At 39.2% G+C, this 27649-nt stretch overlaps 2 protein-coding genes across 8 annotated transcripts; one reads left to right on the forward strand and one right to left on the reverse strand.

Annotated features, from left to right (window-relative positions):
• Positions 1 to 47: 47 nt before the first annotated feature.
• ADPRM (ADP-ribose/CDP-alcohol diphosphatase, manganese dependent) lies at positions 48 to 15087 on the reverse strand. 7 transcript variants are annotated; one of them, XM_036927708.2, is made up of 6 exons: positions 14437 to 14996; positions 14076 to 14220; positions 8250 to 8356; positions 7188 to 7805; positions 6191 to 6307; positions 48 to 3283 (listed from the first exon to the last, which is right to left on the reverse strand). In XM_036927708.2, exons 4-6 carry the CDS (start codon positions 7786 to 7788, stop codon positions 2973 to 2975), a joined length of 1029 nt encoding a protein of 342 aa, XP_036783603.1. In that variant the 5' UTR covers positions 7789 to 7805; positions 8250 to 8356; positions 14076 to 14220; positions 14437 to 14996; the 3' UTR covers positions 48 to 2972. The 7 variants fall into 7 exon arrangements, with proteins under 7 accessions (XP_036783603.1, XP_036783605.1, XP_036783602.1 ...); XM_036927710.2 differs by lacking the exon at positions 14437 to 14996 and adding an exon at positions 15004 to 15087 and having other exon boundaries at positions 2630 to 3283; positions 8246 to 8356; XM_036927707.2 differs by lacking the exon at positions 14437 to 14996 and adding an exon at positions 15004 to 15086 and having other exon boundaries at positions 2630 to 3283; positions 8255 to 8356.
• Positions 15088 to 15117: 30 nt separating this feature from the next.
• On the forward strand, positions 15118 to 27439 carry LOC118933438 (protein SCO1 homolog, mitochondrial). The gene is made up of 6 exons (XM_036927715.2): positions 15118 to 15449; positions 15867 to 15957; positions 18652 to 18849; positions 19634 to 19726; positions 21672 to 21787; positions 26629 to 27439. Exons 1-6 carry the CDS (start codon positions 15165 to 15167, stop codon positions 26761 to 26763), a joined length of 918 nt encoding a protein of 305 aa, XP_036783610.2. The 5' UTR covers positions 15118 to 15164; the 3' UTR covers positions 26764 to 27439.
• The last annotated feature ends 210 nt before the right edge of the window (positions 27440 to 27649 follow it).

The raw sequence follows: 27649 nt of genomic DNA on the forward strand, positions 1-27649 counted from the left end.
GAACAACTTGGGTATATGAATCTATTCTTCACACTGCACATTTTGTATCTAAATACAGATCATATCCATTGAAAATTTAGTGTCCAAAATGGTGCTAGAAATATAAAATGCATACTAGATTTTAGAAACATAACATAAAAAGAATATATTTTTATATTACATACTGAAATATTTTAGATAGATTGGGGTAAATAAAATGTTGAAACAAATTTTATGTTTCTATTTTTTTAAATATGACTGCTAGACTATTTTAAATGACTTATGTGGCTCATATGTTTCTGTTAGTCAGTGATGTTAGCGTATCCAGATGTCAGCTTTCTTACATATCCTAGCATTAAACTCTGTAGTCTAGACAGTCTCATGAGATTTAGGAAATATTTCACTCAAAAAAATTAGTACCAACTGTATGTCAGGAGAGTGAAAATGAACCTGGTGATTTGTCTATTTTTATAGTCTTTATTACAATATTAAGTACTGGTATAAACACTTGTCAAAGGAAGTATGCTTGTTTTTTATGTTTTACACAATGGACATTGGACAGTCAGAAATTCTCTATCAGATTTGGATGAGGGGAAAAGGAAAAAAATCTAGCTGATATTAAAGTAACTAAAGTGAAATTTATTTTAAGGGTCAATAAAATACATATAAAGAATTTGTCTTCAGTGTACATTTAGCTTGCATGATATTTATGGCTTTCACGTAACTACTGAAGTTACAAACGAAGTAATGGACTTGCAAATTCTACATAGGACCTACCCCATCCTCCAAGTAATACTTGATTCTGTGCTTAAAAGACAGTAATGTTCCAATTTTTTTTAAAAAGTAATATTCAAGATACACTTTCATCATATCTACATCTCCCACATCACACTATGAATTCTATGGATGTACGTAATTCCTTCTATATCTCCACAAACATAAAACCTGTGATAGAGTACTGCCTTTTGAAGAGTGTTTATTACTGAAGTTGTTTTTAAACTCTACTTTTCAATTGAGTTTCAGTATTATTGATAAGTTTAATATTTCTGTGATCAAAATGTGTCTTCCCGCCTCCACAATCTTTTCTTCCCATTGTTACACTTTTACATTAGCCTCTCTTATCCCTACCTGGACTGAAATGCACATCTAATCATATGTTCCCCCAGCTCAGAAACCTGAGGTTTCCTCACTGTCTGACAAGTAGAATTTGAACTCTGGGCTCATCATGCAAGGCTCTTCACAACACAGCCCTTAGTCTAACCCTCTCTTGCTTTATTTCTTGCCATATCCCCAAAACCTTTTGGTGAATCCTCATAGCATTACTAGGCCTCCTAAATTCAACATATCCTTTAATGCCTCTGCTTATGCTATTCTACTTGAAATGCACTTCCACATGTATCTAAACCGTTTTTTTCCTACTCCAAGTCACCCCTAATCCCTTCAAACAAAATTAAAAATCCTCCTCCACATTCCCATCCCTTTCTTCTCACATTTTTATCTGTTGATACCTGTCTCTCTCATGGTAGAATCAGTGAATTCATGGAGCACATTATAGTCACCTGTGTGGTAAGCTGAATAATGGCCCTTAAAGATCTCTGGGTCCTAATCCCCAGAACCTGTGGGTGTTACCTTATATCACAAAATAGACTTTGCAGAGGTGATTAAATTACAGATTTTGGAATGAAGAGATTATCTTGGATTATCTGTGTCAATTCAATGTAATCACAACTGTCCCTCTAAGTGGGAGGCAGAGGGAGATTTGGAGATGCTATGCTACTGGCTTTGAAGATGAATGAAGAAGCCAGGAGGCATGGAATGTAGGAAATACAGCTCTAGAAGCTGGCAAGGGCAAGGGAACTTCTCCCATGGAGCCCCCTGAGGGAGCATGGCCCTGGTAACACCTTCATCTAAGGCCAGTGAAAATGATTTCAAACTTCTGACCTCCAGAACTCTAAGAGAACATGTGTGTGTTCCTTTATGCCACCCAGTTTGTGGTAATTTGTTACTGCAGCCCTGGAAAACTGATACACATGTACACCCTCACAGTGCCTCAGCACAGGCACACTTATGCTGACTAGTATTGGTTTTTATTTATTGTTTTTGAGGTCCTGAATCAAACTTTCCCTACACTTAAACAGTCCCCATTTACCAACTAGTAAATGTTTCTTCAAATAAGCCTTAACATGTGTGACAACTGAGTTAAACATGTCCCATTTTGTCCATAAAGGGAATCAAGAGTAAACTCATGTACTAACTAGTCTCATACAGCACCAGTGGGTGGCCCAAACAGACTGCGCTTGCACGTACACAGCTGACTGACCGCTGGTCCTGCTTTGGCAAGAATCACAAGAGAACCACGTGACTTCTCTGGAGGCCCTTCCTGTACCTCACATGAGAGAACATACATTCACCTGTGTGAATGGCAGGGCCATTCATTCACCTGTGAAACAACTCTTGGTATTTTTATATTACAAAATGGGAATACAAGCCTATAAAAGTACAAATATGATAGGCATTCTGAACAAAAAAATCCAAAGCTCATTCACACAGCAGGGTAAACAAAAGTTTACCTGAGCTTATTTTCTTTTTTATTAAGAATTTTATTTTCTTTTTTATTAATATTTAAACTTATTTTCTTTTTTAAGTTACACAGATAATACATAAATACACTTTACCTATAGAAAGTAAAAATTCAGGTAAGGCTAAATAAAGTCTTTTTTGAGGTCTGTATCACCCGCCACCCCCCATTTCAGTCTCCTCCTTGGTTTATTCATGCCACTTTCATTCATTTTCTTTCCAATTTTCAGCACTGGATATATTATCCAAAAATGCCATTTCAGAGTATCTTATGAACTAACACAAAAGAAGCCATAAATACATTTTGTTGGGCAAACAATACTAAACAGTAAGACCAAAGATTTTCAACAGGGAGGGGAACAAAAACCCAAAGCTAAGTCAACTTCTTTCTATAAAGGTAAACAAACTAAATCAGTCTAAAAACACAAAGCTTTTTCCTTTTTGTAATTCATAATTCTGTTTGGAACTCTGCCTCTCCCTTTCAATAACATTTTGTCAGGATAGACATAAACTGTGCCAAAAGCCTGGCTGTCTGGAGCTGTTTCAATAACCCCCTCTAGGTTGATGTGGTGCACCCCGCAAGGATCCTCAGAGTAGCCACCATCGTGAGTGTGCCCAGCAAAGAAACCCACCACACACTTGTGAGACCAAACGACTGCCAGGGCGTCTCTGTAATTCCAGGCCAGGCACACATTGTCAGAGGCCTCTGGGTAAATGGGAACATGGCCTGTGAGTTAAAGAGAAGAAGAGTTATGAGCCAACTGGAAAATAACTCCCTCATCAAAATAAATAGCTAAAAACCAGTACTCAAAAAAAAAAGTTCATTGCCACCTCATAAAGGAGGGTGAGACAGTTCACACACAAGGGAGAGAGGCCACTATACAGGCAGACCCTTGAAGTCCCTACAGCCTGAGAGTCCCTGACGCACAGACAGCAAGGAAAACTGAGGGTGTGCTGCATGGGGCTGTCCACCAGGCAGACATGGTGCTGGAAGCCAGTCTCACTGGTTCCCTTAAATACATGCATTACATACACATAAAGAGGTACTCCTAAATCAGTTTAGGGATGTGCCAATGGATTGCATGTCATTTATATAAACACTCAATGCCTTAGAAATGATTCATGCCACTTTAAACACCTCCAGGAGGTCAAGGAAATCATAACCATTTTATAGATGAGAAAACTGAGTTAAAGCAGAGAATACTTATTCTAGTCCCACAGGACATATGTGGAAGTAGATGGAGCCCAGAGCATTTTTAATTCCTGATGCCAAGACACCTGTGGGGCCACATTACTTATCAGGCCAGTTTCACTCTCAAGTACAACAGCTCACTAGTCTTTGTTTCTTCCCATCAAATCACTTCCCTTTTTCTCTCTGTTACTGTTTCTATTTTTATTCTGAAATTTATTCTGAGTATTTTTATTCTACTTAATAGCTATTAGTTTGTAATCAAAGTAAAAGGGAGGGGATTAAGAGACCCCTTAAGCAGGAAGAGTAAGAATACTCCCGTGCACAAGTGCACACACACAGCCACTCTTTAAGGCATGATAAGGGTTAAGAGTCTAAAGGTACCATGTGACCCTTCAGACCTAGATGCCAACCTGGACTTATCTATAACTTGACACAGTTAGTCATTCCCGTCTCCTCGCAATTCTTGGCTGCCAGGTCACCACTAGTCATCCCAGTTTTCCTCCAACCCCAGTCAATGGCTACTGATTCTCACTCGCTTGTGCCAATTCCTCATTTTCCCAGGGTCATCTTAGGAAGGCCTTAATGGTTGATCCTTGAGCTTTGCTTCTCTACTTATACCTCACAGCTTAGTGATTACTCAGGAATTTACAGTTTTAAATGTTATCTGTATTCTTTCGACTTCCACATTTACATATCCAGCCCAAGCTTCTATTCTGAATTTCAGACTCATATCCAAATTGCTTGCTCAACATCTCCACTGATGTCTAACAGGCATCGGATACCCAGCAGGCATCTGAAACTTAGTATTTTCAAACATGAACTCTCAACTCTCCACCCCAAACCCCCTCCAGCAGCAGTATTCCATATCTCAGCTAATAGAGATTTTATCCTTCCAATTGCATGGCCAAAAGTTAAGTAGACAAAATGACCTCTGAGTAGCCAAAATGAAAAGTAAAAAAGCAAACAATAACAAAAGAAAACTTCTATTAGCCATTTTACACCTTACTAAGGAAAACCTGAGGCATTCAGCTGTTAAAGGTTTGTTTGTTCAGTTTCTAAGCATACAGCAAAATGGAAGAAATTTAACAGACTAATGTAGATAGGTGCACTGACATAAGTAAAAAGAAATGGGAAAAATATGGGATAGAGTGGGAAAGGAGATAAGGATATAAAACATGGACTCTAGTCTCAGTTCTTTCTGTAGCTATATGATTTCAGCTATGCAGTTTAATCTCTTTCGTTTTCCTTATCTTCAAGAGTTTTGAATAAATGCCATTCTATGTCTCTTTTAGCTCCAGTGTTCTCTAATCTAACATGCATAGCCTGACAGTGGAAAAATAAAAAGCAGAGACAAGTCAAGAAGTGCCCAAGTTTCTGAGACAACTTACTATAAAGCCAAGTAGTGTCACATTGTGCCAATAACCTGAGAGCACCTTCTATTTCCCAAGCCTTGAATAACATTTGACATTCCAGTGGTAGCAGAAACACTCCTACTCTATCCGCATGTTTTTACTATGTCACTGAAAGATTAATAAGTAGATATTACATTTACAGAAGTATAATTTTATATTATCAACTATCAGAATAGCCTGTCATTTTCAAAGGTTTTCATGTTCATAATTTCATCTGATGCAATACTGAGAACATTGCAGTTTGTAGGTTCAGTATGTGCCCAGAGTCACACAGCTCACAGAAACAAATACGTGTAGAATGGCAGCCCGCCCTTTTGAATCTGAGTCCCGTCTTCTCATCTGTTATATATCCACTCTAAAACGAGGGATCTAACCCCAGTCCCTAACCAAGTGCACCAGCCATACTGCAAATCCAAATTCAGGCTTCCCAAGTGTGCACACGGGCACAAGTACATACCTACGTATGAGTATATCCTAAGCACCTCCAGATCCCTTTAACTTCTGATGGTAGTATGTGTGGAAAGAATGATTCTAAATGAAAGTGACATAAATCTTACCTCCTTGCAGTCACGTAGTAGAGGTAGTTACAGAACAAGTACTTACTGGCAGATGAGTGATGCTCATCCCAGTGTATCAGCTTTGCTTTCATGCAGGCAGCAGAGGGCCTCTGTGTGGTGGCCAGTGCAGACAGGAAGGGCCCCCAAGGCTGAGATTTGTACCTCAGATTTTGGTACCAGATTTGGACCTGGACTGAATTTCTCACTTAAATATAACTACATAAATTGGGCCCATTTGTTGAAATTATACTCTGAAACTTAAAAGGCCAACTCATAGGCTATAACATATGGCAAGATGTTTTGTTATTTTACAATTCTCTTTTTCAACCTTAAATGTTAGTATTCTATTGTTTCTTAGTAAAAAATTTTAAACTAAGCACTCATTTTATAGATGATATCCCAATATAGTTAATATGCTTTAAAACCTAAGTTTTCCCATTCTCTACAATGCTAGTAATAATTTCAGTACTTACTGACAATCACCACCTTTTCTTGGTTTTTGTCAGAGAATGTAAGAACTTCATTCAACCAGTTCAGCTGTTCTTGGCTGAATCCTCCATTAAACTGGACAAACTGGGGCTCAGAAAGTCCTGAAATGAATTCATTAAGTTAGACCCATCAAATGTCATTTTTTCCCTCCTTTTGGCATTTTAACTTAGCTAATGTGGGGGCACTTATCCTTTTCTGTAGGAATACGTGGCAGCAACTGACTTAAAGTTCTTAAAAAACCACAAACATCTACAGCAATGTACAAATAAGTCATACTAACTCCTAATGTTGAAATCCTGCTTATTTCACTAGCTTCCCATTGCACCGAAAATAAAATAGACTCCTTAGTTTACCCACTTAGCCACTGCAAAATCATCTTGCAACCACCTCACTGGACCTTTTCTGCATTCTTCAGTATTACCAAAGTCTTATTCTGCTTAGCACCTTTGCATTTGTTTTCCTCTGTCTTGAATACTCTGCTCCACCCCATTCTTCCAAGGATGACTCCTTCCTGTCATTTAGATTTTAGCAGAAATGTTTTTCGCCTCAGAAAGGCTACCTCTGACCACCTAAAGTAAAACAGTACCCGTCTTTTTCTATATTATACTTTATTTTCTTGGTAGCATTTATCACTGTGGAAATAATCTTGTTTCTGTTTCATTTATTATCTGTCCTGCTCACCCACTTCTCTTACTTCTCCACTCCATCCATAAAACACTGATATTGTCAGGACTGCTTAGAGCTTTGAATAGCTAACCCTAGGAAAAGTGCCCATCCCAGAACATTCATTCAGATATCTGTTAAATAATGAGTCTTGAAACAACTGCAACCAATCCATGTACCATGAGGCTTGTGAGAAATCCTGCCCCTGAACAACAGTGACAATATACTTTTACCTTAATTGTTCATCCTCCTGCTGAATAAAAGGTAGCTGAAGAACTTAAACACAATGTATTAGATTCTCAGCAAGGAATAATTCACCTTGAGGACTATTCAATTCCGTATTTGGATTGTGCTCCCTCAGTATCTTCAGACACTGTTGGTATTTTGGAGAAGACTGATCCATGCCTAAGACACTCAAGTCATAAGCATCTAATAAAATGAACCGGAATTTAGGGAATGGTACAAAATGATAAGCATAATAATTCTCTGAAGGTACAGTCTCAGGATGATGTACAATCTGGTCTTCTAGAAACTTTGTGTTCAGCTTAGAGTTTGTTAAGTAGTTTCTGCTGAAGTTATAGAATTCATGATTGCCCCATGTATGATGAACTGGGACTTTAAGCATCTGGAATGTGTTCACAACCAGTTCTAGTGACTTTTCTGATGTTTTATACTGTGCATTATACCCATCGATGATATCTCCAAGCTGCAGTACACAACAGGGTGGGATGCTCTCTTTATTCCAGTGCTCAATAGCACCCTGTAAGTGAAGAAGACTATGTCTGTAGTATCTCTGCCTGTTGCCTTGGAAATTATAGCCATCTTCTAAGTCAGCATATTGAATATCTGCTATGACTCCAAAGGAGAAGAGAAGTTCTGAACTCTCACTTAGGGTTCCAGGACTGGGTTTATCATCCATAACCTCCAAATAGGTTTCTAAACAAAGTAAAAAGATAACTATAGTTATAAGTTGTGTGTCTTAATTTTCTAAACGGACTGAAGAAAATGTTAAAATGAGTATTAAATTTAACAGATAATCCACCAGGTGGCCTGGCATATAGAAAAGCACATGGCTTTAGACTCTGAGGGTCTTAGGTCCAAATTACCAAGTCTTTAAAACACCAGTTTTCTCATCTATAAAATACATAATAACCTCTATTCTTCAGAAAAGTAACAGTTTTTAAGAGGGCATTATCCTATAAATGAACAGCCATTCTAATTCTAGTAAACTCAAGTCCAATTCTGGTATAATTTGTTCTTTTAAAGAAATATACACTAGTTTTATACACACACAGAGGCACCTTCTCCCACAAACACCAAGTATTCTATCAAAACTTAAGCATTTTTTTTTTTAGAAAATTGTATATTACACTTACTGACTGTACTTTATACATTAGATTCCCGCCATAAGTTCTTTGGCGTCAGGCTGGATCTTTTCTGTTTGTTGGTGGGTAGGTCACCTGAAATAAGTTTCTCGTATTTTGTATCTAGAATACAGGGAGAGGCAATTAAGATATGAGAGGAAACATATTTAACAAAGGAACAAAGTTTTTTAAACAACAAAATCTGACACAAAAACTAATGATGACACTGATGTGACTATTTTCATGTCAGTGAGTAGTGGTTCCTGGTTCATAGTTAGAGTCTAATTTGAACCGTTTTTTTAAACCCGAGTATTAACTGCCCTGTCCCCACAACCAAAACAGAAAAGTTGTAATCTTTTCTTTTTACACATGACCTCCATCCTGCCTCAGGAGCCAACATTTGGGATTTAGACTTGAAAACCTATTATTTTATTAGATTGTTTACAACCTAAATTCATAATCATAATCTCTTAAGAGTCAAGAACATTAAGGATTAAAATAAAAATCAAAAGCCAAGACCCTAAATTACCAACTATGCTTGTTATAAAGGCTACAGTGATAAACTGTGCTGTGGTGTCTAAGTTTATTAAAGCCTAGTTGTTCTGAAAATTCATCTGGAATTTCTAAAATTACTTTCAGACTTCTGGTCTCCAGAAGCCCTAGATACCTTCTGAGTCCTTTTTAATCGTCTACAGATAGTGAAATCCTGTCACCCCCTGGCAGAGGTGGGCATGATGACTCCACAATGGCAAAAAGGGCCAGAGTTCAATTTGACTCATTTGAGACTTAGGGGCCTCTTTTCATTGCAAAGCTGTTGTCACTATGATGCACTTTCTATCTTTACACCCACATATGAGCTGCCGCTACTTTCCTTTCTTCCTTCATCTGGCTGGGTATAATTAGACCCAAAACCGATTAAAGATCACTAGAAAAAAAGATGGAAATCCTGAAAAATGGTGTGGTGTTCTTATATACTGTTTTCTGTTTGTTTGCTCATTTTTTCCTGCAGTCCCATCTGAAAACCTCACTAGGTATCAAAGTCAGTTAATATTTATAAGGGGTGGTACGGATGAGGTCATCTGTTTTGAAAGAGGAAGAACCAGTACAATTACATTAAATACAAAACTCACCTAAGTCAACTGAAAATCTCTAGTCTTACTAGGTTTCAAATATTTGTGATTCCAAGCACAGACTAATAGGAGAATCAAACCAGAAGATAATTTATTAAGTGTATCTCTGGAACATTAATTATTACCAAAGCTTAAGAGAAGCCTATTTCTTAGAATGCTTTCATCCCCTGCCAATGAGCTTGTTTGTTTTTAATCTTTAAACTCAGAGCCCTTAGGGTTATCTCCTAGAGGGCATTTAGTCCCAGTTAATTTGATCTTCTCCACAGATAGCTATTACTTTTGCCAACCAGTATTCATTTCCCGTTCTTCTGGCAACAGGACGCCAATGTCTCCTTAGGCATCTACCCAAATCTTCATCTCATTTCATGTCATGTGACCTCTACCCCAAGCGAGAGAAAGGACAGACACATGACCCAGGCCTGGACTATGAAAGTCCAATATCCTTCTGGTAAGTTAGAGTTCAGCATTTAACTCATGCTGAGTCAGTAAGCATCAGTTCTTGGACTTTGGCTGGAACTACTAGAACACTACTAGAACTAGTTCTGCTCAGCTGGTAATTGAGGCTGGGGTTGCTGGGGAGAAGTTAAGTTAGAAGAAACCCAAACTGTAAGGAAGCAAATCTCAGTGATGGAAAGAAGTCCTAGAAACAGTTGAATACCTGGATCCACCTGTCCCTGCTAAAACTACTCTTGGTCATTTAGTTTTATCAGCCAATAAACTGTCACTTTGAGTAAAGCCAAATTGAATTGGCTTTTAAGATCGGTCATGTGATACCAAAAGTGCTGTCAGATACACCTTCCACTGGAACACAGGTCAGTTTAGGGGTACAGTGAGATTTGTCAACTCTTTAAAGAAAGTTAAGCAGTAGGGAGAGGAGCAGCAAAGGCCACACATTTCAAAATAGCAGTGTGTTCTGAGGCAGAAAAGAGATCTATAATATTTACTACATATAAGCTTTTCAAAATAAAAACAATAATCAATAATCAATTAAAATTAGGAATAGGGAATATTCAAATTTATTAGATTACTTTGAAAAACAAATGAAAATTCATACTGTGATCTGTTAAGGGAAAGATGAGAGGCAAGACAGGAGGGGCAAGGCCACATTCAAGGAAAGACAACTGGGATCAGAAGTGAGCACAGTGGGGCAAAAAGAGCCAACTGGACAGGGAACTGACTCTCCTAACCAGTTCAAAGTCTTTTATGGTCCAGGGAGCTAGCTGTCAGTGAACTCAGAAAAATTGGTCTTGACGAACAAGAGCTCAAAAAGTCAGACACCTTCAGAGCTCAAAAAATCAAAGACATCTTCAGTGGAGCAACTTAGAATTAAAAGGCATTCCAATGCCATGAACCTTTTTCAAAATACCCCCCCATCTCCACCAAATACAGACACAAAAGTGGGTGAGTAGAGCATAACTATGGAAGCTAGTAATGGGTACAGGAGGTTTACTCTACTTTTATGCATGTTTTAAAATATATATATAGTATAGTTTTAAGAACACATTCTAGGGCAAGGGAAACAAAAGCAAAAATGAACAAGTGGGACTATATCAAGCTGAAAAGTTTCTGTACAGCAAAGGACACCATCAATAGAACAAAAAGGCATCCTACAGTATGGGAGAATATATTCATAAATGACAGATCTGATAAAGGGTTGACATCCAAAATATATAAAGAGCTCACGCACCTCAACAAACAAAAGGTGAATAATCCAATTAAAAAATGGGCAGAGGAGCTGAACAGACAGTTCCCCAAAGAAATTCAGATGGCCAACAGACACATGAAAAGATGCTCCACATCGCTAGTCATTAGAGAAATGCAAATTAAAACCACAGTGAGATTATCACCTCACACCAGTAAGGATCACCATCATCCAAAAGACAAACAACAACAAATGTTGGTGTGGTTGTGGAGAAAGGGGAACCCTCCTACATTGCTGGTGGGAATGTAAATTAGTTCAACCATTGTGGAAAGCAGTATGGAGGTTCCTCAAAAAGCTCAAAATAGAAATACCATTTGACCCAGGAATCCCACTTCTAGGAATTTACCCTAATGCAGCAGCAGCCCAATTTGAAAAAGACAGATGCACCCTATGTTTATCGCAGCACTATTTACAATAGCCAAGAAATAGAAGCAACCTAAGTGTCCATCAGTAGATGAATGGATAAAGAAGATGTGGTACATATACACAATGGAGTATTATTCAGCCATAAGAAGAAAACAAATCCTACCATTCTCAACCATGGATGGAGCTAGAGGGTATTATGCTCAGTGAAATAAGCCAGGCAGAAAAAGACAAGTACCAAATGATTTCACTCATCTGTGGAGTATAAGAACAAAGAAAAAAACTGAAGGAACAAAACAGCAGCAGACTCACAGAACCCAAAGGGAAAGGGACTGGAGAGGATGGGTGGGAAGGGAGGAAGAAGGGGTGGGGAGAAGAAAGGGGGCCTTACGATTAGCATGTATAATGTGTGGGTGGGGCACGGGGAGGGCTGTGCAACACAGAGAAGACAAGTAGTGATTTTACAGCATCTCACTACGCTGATGGGCAGTTACTAATGGGGTATGTAGGGGGGGCTTGCTTGGTGAAGGGGGGAGTCTAGTAAACATAATGTTCCTTATGTAATTATAAATTAATGATACCAAAATAAAAATAAAATAAATAAAAAGAATGCATTCTAAAGTTTAGAGAAAATGAAGTTTGTGAATTAGAAGACCAAAGGAAATACTTTGCTTTTTAAAAAAAAGGAGAAAAACAAGTTTTAAGTGAACTTCACTCAGATGTTTTGCCTGCACCATTTACTATACGCTAACTTATCTAAGTTTTAGTTAACAGGTATTGTGATGAACTGCCAAGCTTTGAAACTGAAGATCTAGAATTGTAGTCCCAGTTTTTTCTATAGCAAAATAACCCTCATGGGTCATTGTGAGATTCAACTGAGTTATAATGCACAGTGATCCACTCTGTAAATCATAAAGCACTACATGTATGCTAAGACAATTATGTTTAAATTATCTATCTGAAGACATACTGGCCTAGTGAACCTTAAGATGACTGAAACTATGCAACTTTTTATAGAACAGAATAAAGCAGAAAACTCTACTACAAGATTTTCTCCAAAAATTCCTAGAGAAAATCACAGTGCAGAATAAACAGCATTTTGTGAAAACCACTTCAAGCATGATTTTTTAGGAACAGGAGAAAATACCCAGGGATGCTTATTTGCTGAATACTTGATACAAAATGATACTAGTAAAATCTCTGTGATAATAAGACTAGCAGAAGGCTCAAGTTCCCTGTAGAAAGCCCTCAAGCACCTATGGTGAACTTGTGAAGACAAACCTACACTACTGTCAAAGGGAGAAAAGGGGGTGGGTGCACAAGTCAGAAGAGACTTTGTTAAGGGGATCTACTTCAAAAGAGAGATGCTCAAGGCCTAAGCCAGAAGTGTCCTAGGGAAGGAGTGGGTGAGCAAAGTTTTTATATGCAGAGCCCTTGGGATAGGTGGCTGTGGAAAGTGGAGAGGGAGAAGGAGCAGTCCTGAAATTTAACTGTCCTAAATATTGCACTAACAGAAGAGATGAGGCTGGAAATGTTTGTGGCTAGGCACATGGGGCAGAAGTCTGGACCTGAGATGGAGCAAACTTGTAGTAACAGGGCCTAGAATGGCAAAGTTAGGGCCTAGCTGTCCTAGTCAGTCTAAGTTATGTCAAGCACAAATTTGATCAGACTTGTCACTACTGACAGAACAAATATAAAATGATACTATCTATGTGCTGTGTCTTTCAAGAAAAGTATCTAAATCTGAAGAAAAAAAAAAACCTCAATTGGTGATCTTGGTGGCTTAATAGTAGTAGTAAAGGTGATAGGTTTTCACTAGTGTTTTATATATCTTTTAACATGAAAGTTTAATGGGTCCATGAAATCAGGCTCAGAGGGATTAGAAATTCATCTATGTATAGTTATGAAACACCTACTTTGAGTCAGGAACTGTTTTAGAAGCTAATATTTTATTTAATGTTATAAACTTAATATAAAGAAGTTATATAAAAATGCTTTGGAGTGAAATAAGCCAGACGGAAAAAGACAAGTATCAAATGATTTCACTCATCTGTAGAGTATAAGAACAAAGTAAAAAACTGAAGAACGAAACAGCAGTAGACTCACAGAACCCAAGAATGGACTAACAGTTACCAAAGGGAAAGGGACTAGGGAGGATGGGTGGGAAGGGAGAGATAAGGGGAAAAAAAGGGGGGGAGCATTAAAAATGCTTTGGTAAACAAATAAATATTAAAAGAATCAGTTTGGCAAATAAAATGGAACAGACCAGCTGAAAAAAAACACTGAATTTTAATTTATGTATCTTTGATCAGTTAACCTCCAGCTGAATAATTTAAAAAATGAACAGTAATTTTATATGTTCATTGCCTAAATAAGCAAAATATTTTTGTGTCTTTGTCAGTTTAAGGAAAAACGTCCCCCTGGGCAAACAATACACAGAAATAAGAGTAAAAAAAAATCCTAACTCGCAGCCAACTTCAAGGCAGAAAAATCAGTTTGATTAAAAACAATTAAAAGTGCAACATCTACTTTGAACAGAACATTCTAATTCAACTTCGGAGTCAAAAAACATTTTAACAGTAGACTACAACTGTACTGCTTTAGAGAGGGGCACACCTGGCTAGTTACGCCAGCTCCCAGAACATACCATGCTCCAGTCTCACAATCATTGAGGCAAGAGTTGCTTCTGCTCAGTGGAAGCCTACTGAAGATAATCACGCAGTAAGTTAGATTCAGAAGGCGATTTTTGCCTTTTTCTGTCTACCACATAAGACGGGTTAAGACTGGAGACACTGAGACAAAAACAAAGGTAGACAGAAGGTGCGTTAAACTTCCACAGGGAATGAAAAATAAACCTACAAATGCTCTCGGCCTCATTAATACGGAGCTGTATCCAAAGGAGATAAGCAGTCCCAGATGGGAAACTCAAACTTTAAAACTGAAGGGGGCTGGGAGTCACCGAGAGGATTTTAAGTAAGTGGGGCCCTAAGGGATGGGATATGACGTACTATATACTTTGTTCAGTGCTGTTACTTATAATTAGGCTACATTACAACGTGGGAGTAACTGGAAGCGCCGGGAAACTTCACTTTCTTGACTCGCGCTTAACACCCTAAACCGCTCACACTGTCCTTATCAGCAATTTTAAAACTTCCAAAGATTCGTTCAAGTGCAGTGGGTCCGCTTCTACCAGAGGGTTGCAAAGGGGTCAACAATCTTGCAGTTCCACTTGACCAGCTTCCAGACTGGGCGGGTGAAGGGAGGCAAGGGTGGGAACTGGGGGCTGTCGGATCCCGCCGGCCTCGGAGCGCTGTTCTCCCTTTTCCGAGGCTGGGGGAGCCTGACGGGGCGAAGAGCCGGCGGCGGTCGCCGAGACCCGAACCCCACAGCGCTGAGGGGCGCCCCAGCGTTCACGACCGCGGGCTCAGGCACGGCCGCGCAGCCGGCACCCCGAGGCCGTTTCTTCCTCCAGGCCCTGCTGCCTCCGGGCCTGCCGCCCACCCCAGCCCGCCGGGACCGCGCAGCGCCCGCCCCGCCCGGGCGACACCCGCCTCCAGCCCAGAGGAACCACCTACTGCGAGCCGGCTTTTCTGCGAAGGGCTCCCAGACAACCGGCCGGCCGATCTCAGCACCACCGAGCGGAGCGGAAAGAGCGGCTCCCTCTGCCTTCCGGAGGAAGCGGAAATGGCTCCGGAAGTGGAAGGGTGGGCCAGAGAAGGCGCGGTATCCTTAGCCGATGGCGGGCCTGTCGGTAGGACCGGGCAGGGTCACGCAGCTTCGCGGCGGCCAACTTTGGTATCTCTTGCCTGGTCGACTAAGGGTTCGGGGCCCGGCAGAGGGGACCGCGGGAATCCTGCTGAGGCAGCTCTGCGCGCGGCGAGAGGAGACGTGGTGGGCGCTGGGGCCCGCTGGCAGCTGCCTGGGAAGCCGGCCCTTCAGTTCAGCGCCGCCGCCGACCCCGGGGTCGTCGGGGCCAGAGCCGAAGGGCCGCCGAGACCCCACGCGCGCGTCGCAGCCTGGGGTGAGTGCGCCCCTGGAGCCCTTTCTAGGCTCATCGCGGCTGTCAACAACCTCTGCGGCCTTCCCGTCCCACTTGGTCACAACCTCCGAAACCACTCGGCCTGGCCTGAAACTGCCCTCACCTCGGCCGGCTTACCTGTGTCCCAATATCTCATCCCGCGTCTCCCTCGGTTTGCTAGTCCAAGCCCTAAAGAGAGAGCTTGAGAAACGATACCTTCCACACGCGATCGGATTCTTAGACTTGGATTTTAGTTAACTCTGACGCCAAAAAAAATTAAAATAGGTTTCAGGTTTTCTTAGAGTTCTCAACCTTAAGTGTACCATGATTGAGGAGTCAGAATTTCTGTAATTTCTGCCACATGGTTAAAATGATTGCCTCTTGCTAATGTTTTTGTTTTTGAAATCACTGCCCCAGTAGCCTGTTTCCTGGAAGTCTTTAGCGATTACTTTTGCTATTGGAGGAGCTTTATTGGGTGGAATGAAGTACTTCAAGAAAGAAAAGACAGAAAGTAAGTAGATACCTGGTCAGCTCTGAATATAATCCTCACTGGCTAAGGACTAACATTTCTTTTGTTGTTGATTTTAAGCTTTTTGTCTTGAAATAGTTTTAGACTTACAGAGAGTTACAAAGATGACAGAGTTCCCATTTAGGTAACTTTTTTTCACCTAGCTTTCTTGTTCAGTCATGGCTCATTTTATCAAAACTAAGAAATGTAAATTAGTGCAATACTATTCAATAAGCTGCAGGCGTTATTTACACTTTACTTGTTTTTCCATTGTCTTTTATCTGCTCCAGGATCTAGTCCAGGATATCAGCGCCTTAATATGAAAAGACTGTGGACAGATTTGAATGTGGGTAGTATGAATTCCAGAGGGTACAAACATGACTAAGATGCAGTCCAGCTATTGAGGTGCACATGCAGAGAAACACACATAGAAGTAAAGAATTAAAAAACACACAAGAAGTAAAGGATTTCACTAGATGAGGTTCTGCCAGACCCGACCATAGGGAAGCCCAAATCTTACTGCAGACCACTGAGTATCACAGAGGGAAAGGCCAGAGGCTAACCATGGTGGGGAGAGAGAGGAAGAACCTGGCTGGGGAATGCCAGGAACTGCTCTAGGTTAGCGCTTGAAGTGTTTAGAAATTGTTTAAAAGAACATTATATTTTAATGAATATTCCAGGGTTCTTAAGATTTGTTTCCAGTAAATCTTTGAAAAGTATCACCTAAATCTGTTTTGATTCTTTAGTCTCTTTTGATGTCCTCACACAAAGGATAATGTTTAAATCTGGGAGTGAGAATTCAGAGTCTTTAGAGCCTTAGCAATATACAAACCATATTAATATATAGATGTATTTTGTATAACAAGCAGTGCTTTGTTGATAGGGTTTTCATAGTCTAATGAGCAGTTAGATTCCTCTAGTTTGACAAACAACCAAAAAGTTGGAAAGTAATGACAGAGACAACTCTAGGATATGCAAGATTCTTTTGACTTGAGTTTGGAATTTCACCTGCAGTAATACCTGTTTTATAAAAAATTTGTTATGAAATGATACTAAAAGTATTCCTAATCTTGATCTGGGTAATGGTTACATGAATGTGTACAAATTCCAAAATTCATCAAGCTGTATCCTAAGATTTGCACTTTTTACTGTATGTACGTACCTCAATATGAAAAAAAATTTATCCATGTTAAAAAATAATCATTTGAGAGTATTTGCTGACTTGATGCCTCATCATCTCCAAATATTTTGTGTATTTCCTACAAAGACATTCTCCAACATAACCGTAATACAAACCATCAAAACCAGAAAGTTAATATTGATGTGTTTGTTACCACTGTTCAATCTTCAGACCTCCTTCAAGTTTTGGAACTTAATGTCCATTATAGTAAAAATTCCAGGTCAGAACCACACGTCATACCTAGTTGTCTCTTTAGTTTCCTTCAATTTGTAACAATTTGTCAGTCTTTATGTGACTTTAATAACCTAGACATCATTGAAGATTACAGGCTATGTATTTTGTAAAATCTCCCTTAGTTTGGGTTTGTCTGATGTTTCCTTCTGATTGGATTCAGGTCACATGCTTTTGGCAGCAATATCTCAAAAGTGATACTGTGTTCTCATTGCATCTAGTAAGATGCCACATGACCTCAGTTTGTCCCATTATTGATAACATTCAGGCTGATAGTTTGATTAGGGTGGTGTCTATGAGGCTTCTCTACTGAAAATATAATTGGTGTATACTTTGTGATGTATATTTTTATATGTAAGTGTTTTCCATCAAACTCTCAATTCATTTATTTACATCAGTGTAAACTTGTGATTTCCTGTATATTCAGTGAATTGTAATCTGTTACTCACTTTATTTTGATACTCAAGTTGTCCCAGATTGGTCCATGGGAGCCCCTTCGAGCAGTCTTCTGTTTCTTTTTGATGTGTCTCCAGTGTCCTTTGAGTTTGTCCTTAATTCGGCATACCAAGATGTTCTGGGCTTACCTTGTACTTTCTCTGCCACAGCCCTGATATCAGCCCTTTCTCCAGAAAGCCCTGTTTCCTTTAAACAGGAGGATATTTAGAAGTCAGGATAGCAGCTCATTGCTCTGGGGCACATCTGTTCTAGGGCCCTCTCAGTAGACAAATTCACACTGACATCTCCAGTATCTTTCCAATACTACAATGTTCATTCTAGTTTTCTTTTTCCATCTTTCTTCTTCCTTTTCCATTTATAACTCTTATCTTAAATATATTTTTTTATTTGATTAATTCCTCCATGTAACTAAGTTCCCATCACCATTGTTGCCTCCGCATTCGGATGCCTCCTCAGCCCACTTGGGCTAAGATTTCCAGTCCCAGGCTGCCCGCTTCTTGCCACTTGGGCTCAGACATTCTACTCTGAGTCGCTGTAGTCCCTCCCCACCCCTATCACGGCCACACCAAATGGTTTAGGACTGAATTGTTGAGGAAGAAGAAATGTTTTTACCACTTTCTTTTCTTACAGTCTGTAGTAAATTCCATAGCATTAAGTTTGATTTTGTTGTATGTTTTCCTTTAAAAAAATTAAAGCTAGAAAACAGACTCTTTCTTCCACATTTTGTGCCCCCACAGTCATTAGTATCCTACTGACTGTGTAACAAGCATTTGAGTACCTGTGGTTAGATTGACTTTTTTTTTCAACATGTGTGTTTGTATCTTTTTAAGAGCTGGAGAAGGAACGGCAGCGAACCATCGGAAAGCCTTTACTGGGCGGCCCATTTTCCCTTACAACTCATATTGGAGAGCCCAAAACTGACAAAGACTACCTGGGTCAGTGGGTATTGATTTATTTTGGTTTCACTCATTGCCCTGATATCTGTCCAGAAGAACTAGAAAAAATGATTCAAGTCGTGGATGAAATAGGTAAGAAAACCATCACTAACAGAAAAACTATATGTTTCCTTAATATCCTTAATGTTACTACACCTTTCACATTCTTGTATTACTGTTAAGTAGGGTGTTGTAACTACTTGGTCTGTGAGAACATAAAGTCTCAGCATCAGGCTTGTTTGTTGCTTTGTCCTCTGACCTTATTCTCCACCAGAGGAAGCCTGTTTTGATAGTTAACATGTTGATTGCTTAACAGTATCGGGCCTCCTTATTTCTGCTTTGTGTCCTTCCTGTATCGTAGCCTTCCATCACTGCCACTGCCTCTGCCTTCCCCTGGTAACTGACGGTCAGAATAGAAAATCTGTGGCATGGTCTGTAATGTGCAGTCAGTGGCATTTATTAGTACCAGTGAGAGGGCAGGGTATATCCTTCAAATGAATTGTTCCAGGCTATTCATTCCTTATTAGTAGTTTAACTGGCCCCTGAGATATAGTGGGGGCAGGGTTGGGGGGACTGTAAATACTGGATTGGGTCTAGAGACCAGTGATCCACATGATGCGATCCAGTGACAGTGTGTATACACTGGTGCAGGTATTTGGGAGGATGTTCATCTGATTCCACCACAGGTAATACATAGATCTGCTCCTCCTGGAAGCAGTCCCCTCCCCTTCCTTATCCTCACCACTCAGATGTTAGCTGCCTCTTTGTTTTGTGAACACCTCGCTGTAGCACTTAATATGCTACTGTAATTGCTGCTTGCTTCTCTTTGTCTTTTCCTTTAGAGTGCGAACACTGACTAATGATAACTTTCTTTCAGATAGTATTCCAACTCTGCCAAATTTAACTCCACTTTTCATCACTATTGACCCAGAGAGGGACACAAAAGAAGCCATTGCAAATTATGTGAAAGGTGTGTTTTATTATTGATACTTTTTATCTGTTTAGCTCTTAAGTGTTTGAAGATCAACTCATTTGCCTTCACAGTGCTTTGTGAAATAGGGAAGATAAGTGATATTATCACCAGTTTTACTGTGAATAAGAAGATGAGCCTCAGAGTTGTGACTATGGCCAAATAAATAAAAGATCAGAAACAAGTTTTTCGGTTCCTGGTGCAGGCTTTTTATTTTGTTTACAGGAAAGATTGAACTTGGCCTTCATATAGTCACAAAGTTAGTATAGACTTGAATTGAGAGTAAGGACTCATTGCTTCTAATTACAGTTCTGTACCTCATTTTCCTTTGTAAAATAGGACAGACATGGAGTCAGTGTATACATTAGGAGATTAAAGATGCATTATTAAGTGTAAATACATTTTGAACTTATAACACATTTTACAAATTCAAAGCATGAGACATTTACAACATTTCAGGGAAGACTGAATTTAAACATCTAAACATGCAGTGTAAAACCTATTAGAAGGCACTTTAAAAGGCTATTTATGATAGCATGAAGGGTGGATACGTAGGTTCTTATGAGCTTGGACAAGTTGCATAATTTCTCTGGATTCAAGTTTCTTCAGCTGAAAATGACCTCCAATATAAATGTGTGTTATGTTGGCAGTTATTTTCTACCACATATTAACCAAATCTTAAACATTCCCAAATGAGTAGACATCTGGGTTTTGGTACCTAATCGAAACAACAAAATCTTACAATAATATTCCTTAATAGCACATACGAATAGTGCTTTATATGTAATTATTGCTTGTTGCACTTGGGAGGAGGGACTTAAAAATATGTAAGTTGGGTTTTGGAAAATTATTACATTTTCAACAGTTTTTTAAAAATGTTTGGATGTACAACTAATTCAGGTTTCATTTACTTTTCCCTTCAGTTGGAGAGGAAAAGAAAGACAAGCCATTTTGCTTTTTCAGTATCTGAACAGTTTTTCACCTTTGAATGAATGAATCCAAGGAATGAAAGTGGGCTTCCTCTACCTTTGAAGGAGGTGCTGCTCTTGTTAAATGTTAGACTATCATCATCTCAGTAGGCAGGCGAATCCATGTGTTTTAAGTGACTTCGTCCCGCTCACATATGTAAATTACAAAAAGTTCACAGCAAATGTACTGTGAGATTACTGGATAGAAAATGAGATGCAGCTATTTTGCCCTGTTGTGAACTAATTGTGAAACAAATGGTTTTCCTTTGATAAAGTAAAAAACTAGTGCTGTTACCTTTAAACTTCAGCATATCTCAGAATTATATCTTTAAGTATTTAAAAACTTAGTCTCATTGATTTTTCTCTATTTCCGGTTGTCAGTTTCATTGGTATCTGTCGAATTCTTTTCTTCTGCTCAATTTAGATTTAATTTGCTCTTTTCCTAGTTTCCTGTGTGGAAACACAGGCTACTGATCGCAGATCTGCTTTTGTAACAGTCCGCAAGTTTCCCTTAAGCACTGCTTTTCTCATATCCCACAGGTTTTGATAAGTTGTCTTTTCATTTTTGTCTAATTCCAAATGCTTCGTTTCTTTTGAGATTTCTTCTTTGACCCATGTCTCACAGTGAAGTTTAATCTCCACATATTTGGGGATTTCCAGATCTTCCTGTTAATTATTTCTGATTTAATTCCATTGTTGTCTGAGAGCACCCTTTGTGTGATTTCTCTTCTTTTAAATTTGTTAAGATGTCTTATGCCCAGAACATGGCTGTCTTTGTAAATGTGACTTAAACATTACAAAGAACTTAAATTTGTTCTGTGTCAATTTCTTTTCCTTTGAAACATGAGGAAATGTTTAGGGACACATGGGAAGAAAGTGGTAATAGGGCTGCTTTTGTAGTAAATACTGGTTTTTTTAGTAGGGATGGTGGTTTTGCTTGCTTCTTATTTTTCACTGCCTTTCTCTTTTTTATTTAGAATTTTCTCCCAAACTGGTTGGCTTGACTGGCACAAAAGAGGAGATTGATCAAGTGGCCAGATCATACAGAGTATATTACAGCCCTGGCCCCAAGGATGAAGATGAGGACTACATAGTAAGTAAATGCTTAGGTTTCAGCCCACAGGCCGGTTCCCAGGTTTCAGATATGCATACAGCTTTAAATGATGTCTGGCTTCAGAAGTGAAAGAAAATTTGACATCACCATTTCCTCAGGAATTGGGTGTGTTTAAAAGGTTAGCAAAAGTGTAATGCCTTTAAGGATGCTGGTTTAAAGTATATTCACTGATCTCATAATTAACTTTTTCTTTTCTAGTCACACATAAAATTATTGGGCAATGTAAAATGAGTGGTAGCTTAGATTTAATAGAATAGAATACTGATATCATTTTGGAAAGAGAAGCCATCATTTGAGGGCAAAGCTTATTTTAATAGCAATGTATTGGTCTTTCTGTCCCCAGTGAAGAAGTGTAAGAAATATGCTCCTTTTGAGAAGCAGTGTTAGGCCATGGGGTGCTCCATCTTTGGGTTAAGATTTCTGTAAAGCGAGAGAAAAGATGAAAAGATGAAAAGCTATAAGAAGGTAGACTTTCTAGAAGATTCGTTTTCACATGAACTGTATGTTTTGCACAATTATATGTTTAATATGTGTTTTCTGACGGTGAAGAACAAATTCCGTTAGGTGTACTTCTGTAGCTCTTCCATTAAAGGGCTGTCTTCACATTCATCTACACGCCCCAGAGTCCCAGGCTAATGCCCAGGTTACTTTGTTCTTTTCTTATCAGTAGTTGCACAGTAAAGCACCAACAAGGAGCATAAGCACCACTCCTAACCACCCAGTTTTCTTCTCTGTGTGGACAGTTTTTTCCTTTCACATTAAGAGTTGACATTGTTTCTTAGTGTTATATTTCAGGTTTTTTTCCTCTGTTGTCATGCTCTTGTTTCTCTATTGTATTGGTTGGGCAAAGTGATTAATCATAAGGGCCTTTCCAGCTACAAAGCTGGTTTTGTAGAGAGGTCAGGACCACCAGCTACCCCACAGTCAGAGTTCCTGAGAGCGTCATGCAGAGGGGACATCTCACTGAGATGTTTCCCTTGTCTCTACAGCCTACCATGATGTCCCCCTCACCTTGGAACCTGGAGCATACTGTGTGCCCCTATAGTCTGTGGCCTAAATTAAAAACAGTTTTCTGGCCCCTTTGCCTTACACTCACCCAGTAATCTTACCTCCGTCTGGTGCCTCATTGTAGGAAAATTTGGATTTATGGGAGAAAAATTGACCACTTTTTTCCTTGTGCCCTAAGTTTAGGGAAAGTAGAGGGGTCCTACATTGTTCATCTTGTTGTACCAGCAGCTTGAGAAGGATGAGTAGAGCAGAGGGGAGCAATGACCAAGAGAAGAAGCCATGGAAAAAGAACTTCCCAAACGAACTTACTCTTTTCATAGAAGAGAGTTATGTTGATTTTTTAGTTTAAAATGTGATGATAGAGCAGGTGAGCTAATCAGTCTGATTCCCAGGATTAAACTAATTTTATTGACTTGTTTAAATGTTTACAATTGTAAGCTAAATAACACTCCTTAGTCTTGTTCTGGTAACTCGTAACACTAAAGTAAATTTTAAATAACCTTTGAAAAACAAAACACTCAGTTAACGTAACGAGGTATTTTGCTGAAACCAAAGCACTGCTCACCACAGCTTAGGTCAGACGGCTGTCAGATAACCAACTATACTATGAACTGCCCTTTGCCTTTCTTTTTTTTTTAATACTTTGAATTAGAGAAATAGATTATATTTGTCTTGACTCAGCAAGAATGTCTCTTTTTCATGTTGTCTGCCTAATCAGAAGTGAAAAGCTAGGTGCCAGTGAGATCAAAGCATAAACATAGGCTTGGGCTCTGAGATTTGTATCAGTTATAAGATAGTCATGCAGATAATTCAAAATATGAACATTGATTGTTTTAACGTTAAAAATTAAAATGCAAATATTTAAGTCTTATGGAGACTTCTCCATCCTCTGGAATATATCCTAGACCCCATTTTGAGAAAAGCTAATCCGCTATAAGAATTTGACCTCTGATTAAGAATCAGTGAGTTCATTGCTATACAGTTGCTAAATCAGCCAGTAGGGGGAGACACTCTCCAGCGTCTGGTGTCTTTCATTAGCATGGATTTTGTCCCTTGAGGTCCCAGGTTTTCATCCACAAGCTAGTATGGGAAACTTCTGTTAAAATGTAAGGACCTATAAGGGGTGAGGGAGTGCATTAAAGGTTGGATAGTAATGGAACGAGGTTTTCTCAATCTCACAGAATAGCAACGAAAGGTAAGCTGGCTTTTGAATGCTGGTAGAATTGTCAGACTGTTAGTACATGTAAATTATTGTGTACCTCACATTATATGTATGATATTACATTATTATGTAAGTATTAATTAGAAAACACTTCTGAAAAAGAATGCAAATATACAAGTGGCTTTCAAACCTAAGAAAAAATGTTCAGTTTCACTCATAATAAAAGAAATGTGAATTGTATAACGTGATGCCATTTTTCACCTGTTAGATCAGCAAAGGTCAAAAGTTTGAAATATATTGTCAAAATATAATTTGGGAAAGGAGAAAATATACTGTTGGAGTGGATTTGGCCCAACAGGCACTTTAGTGCAATGGTGATAGGAATTTAACTGACACATCCTCTCCAGAGGGCAGTCAGTGTCTGTTAACATTTAAAATGGAATACTTTTTAGGCTAGAGATTCTGCTTTTTGGAATTTATCCTATAGACATACCCCACAACATTGTTTATAAAGAGAAGACTAAAAACCATGCAACATTTTTTTAAAAGTTGTATGTGTACTGATGTAGAACAATTCCTAATATATTGTTCAATGGGAAAGGAAGTATGTGGCTATTTCTGTAAAAAAAGGGAATAGGCGGTAAAAGAAATAGATGGATTACATACACACTAATAAATGCAAAGAATTTCTCTGGAAGTATACAGAAGGAACTGGAGGCAGTAGTTCTCTCTGAGGAGGGGTATTGAGGGGCTCTGGGAGTCTACAAGAAGCAGAAGACTCATTGCATAAGCTTACTCTATATTGCTTTATTGATTTTTACATGCATATATTACCTTTTCAAAACCCAAAAAAAAAAATGTGTGTGTGTGTGTATAAAACTTTCACGTTGGAAAACCCAAGTTGCCGCTCTCTAGTCAAATTCCAGCAGAGAGAGTGGCAGCATGGGGACGGGAAAGGATGATGGACTTGAAATTGGACAGATCTAGGTCTGGCACTTATTAATTATGTAACTTACCTCTCAGGCCTGTTTTGTAGTTTGTAGACAAGCATGATACCTGTTTCCTGGGTTAAGATGCCATGTGAGTTTGTCAGTAAATGCTAGTTTCCTTTTTCTGTACTAAGAACTACTAAAACTTTAAAGTGTCTGTATTAGAAACACATAGTGATTTGCTCAGCCCACAATCCAATTGAACGTGGAGATGTGACCACTGACAAATTTAACTGATAAGCTACAACATTATTTTTACTATGTATTAGAAAGTAATTTATATTTAAAACACTCATAAGTGCAGCACACTGAAATTCAGTTTCTTAAGGGGGAGAGAGAGACTAGGAAAAAATAGGAAAAAGGAAGAAATTGGAAGAAAGAGAGGTGTAGGCTACAGAGTAAGGCTTGAAGAGTGAGCTGGAGACCTAATGCCGACTTGACAAAGTCTGTGGAGAAAAGTAGATCCGCAGCCTACTGCAGAGGTGAACTTTTCCAGGACCCATGAAATCACCAGCTGTTTGAGCTCTCTTGGTGTACATTCTTTCCTTATATGAGTAAGCAGGTGGCTCTTTGCACTTGCTGTCTTTTTCTGAATGTGTATATAAAAAAACTATAACCTCACAGACATATAATGTGTGTTTGGGTATATTTGGGGTTGTCTCCAGTTTGGTATGTGTGATCATATTCCTGCCTGCCTTTTTGTCTTGCCAAATAGCAATCAAGCCTGCAGTAAATTCTAAGGACTCTAAGTGCCAAGTCTTCTGCTCATTTAAAATTGGATTTTGTGGAAGCATAGAACTAAAAAAATCGATGACTAATCTAAACATAAGTTAGAGCTAAGAACATTTTAAGAACCTTACCAAGAAAATAGATAATGAATTTAAGTTGACTCCTTGGAGGTGTAGCATTTATGGCTCCTGAAGAGTTTCCGAGTGATTTGCTTCAGATAGGATCGTTCAATGTGGTATATAAAAATTTCCTAGGGGATGAAACACTTGTTTTCATATTTCCATTTGAATCACTAGTATCAGGGCTAAATACAGTGTTAACATTTATGAATTATATACTTAAACTAGTGACCAATTTTCTAGATTCTTCTCATAAAACATGGTAAGCAGAATTTAGGCAGTAGTGAGTGATGACCAGTTCTTCCTAAACATAAAGGAATACACCCAGAAATGCTAAAGAACTTGATTTCTCACCAACACTTAATTCCATGAGACATCTCTTTATAATATGGCTAAGGAGTCCGATGAGATACTTTGCTCATTTATGTAAGCTGTTTCCCTGCTAGCACTGCTATTCTACACGCACTGACTGTGTCATGAAGGCTGGTAGCAGCCATTTCTTAGAAGGAGATTCTTAGAGATTGTGTAGATGAGTATGTTAAGGATTGAACCAAAGGAATTCCAAATCCTACTTGGCATTTCAGAGTAATAGTAAATGCAAATTTCTGGAACACACAAGATTTTAGATAACTTGTCACTGTGAATTTATTATAATAGGCTGAGACCCATTCCATAAGTGATAGATACTGCAAAAGTTAGTGAAGCATTAATGTGAAGTTCCCTTATCCTGCAGCATTTAGTTAGTAAAATAAGCAGTTTATTTTGGTAATCTTTCTGTTGTTTCTTCCCCATCCCCCCTCTTTTTCTCTGCAGGTGGATCATACAATAATAATGTACTTAATTGGACCAGATGGTCAGTTTCTAGATTACTTTGGCCAGAACAAGAAGAATGCAGAAATAGCTGGTTCAATTGCTGCACACATGAGGGAACAAAGGAAAAAGAGCTAGTCAAGGCAGCCTGGCTAAAGAGGAAAGAAGTTTTGTCTCCCATAGGAGCCGGTATATAATAGGGCTTGTTATCCTTGGGTTCAGCCAAGGTGCATTCTTGAAACTAAAGATTCTAACCAAACAGCCGCCTTGAGACCAGAGGACCAAGATAATGTGAAGCCAGAGGAATGGACCTCAGCGCAGGACCAGCCGGGACAGGCACGGCCAGGCCACTTCTCTACGTGAATGGGGCCCTTTAATCAGCATCACTCCTTCTCCTGTGTCTTGGCCCTTGTCATGCCGCTTGTGGGACTGTAATTTCCATAGTGCCCTTGCTTTCGTCTTCAAGCTTCAGGTGGCTGATGCCAAGTCAGGCTCTCTGACTTCCATAGTTAACCTTTACACTTGAAAGCATACATGTAGTCTCCACGTGAGTGAAGGCCACGGTCGGGCTGGCTTGTGTTCCCCTGTCTGCAGGTGCTGGTATTACTGATGACAAGGAAATTTATCATTTGGGGAGACTATTAGATCAGTTTTTCTAGGGACCGTTCGTGTGATTTTTATCTAAATGATGTGCCAGGTTTGCAGCAACATACCAAATGGATGTAAGAGGATGTTGATCATGATTGTTTTTCTGCCTATATTGGATTGCACTGTGTATGGAATAAAAGTGTCTTCAGTTTTGCGACTTGGACAAGCATAACCTTTCTTGTGGCTGAAGGGAGGGTGCATAGACAGCAGCATACAGCTCAGAGCAGAGACCTATTGCGTCAAGTGGGTGTGTAGCTGGGCACTTGCTACAATTCAGGTTCCCAGGCCAGAGCTGGATTCCCTGAGTCTGGGGTGGACTGTTTCAATTCTCTTCTCAATTCTTACATTAAACATCCTATAAATATTTACACCAAAG

The sequence above is a fragment of the Manis pentadactyla genome, chromosome 4, assembly GCF_030020395.1.
Source record: "Manis pentadactyla isolate mManPen7 chromosome 4, mManPen7.hap1, whole genome shotgun sequence".
Lineage (NCBI taxonomy): Eukaryota > Metazoa > Chordata > Mammalia > Pholidota > Manidae > Manis > Manis pentadactyla.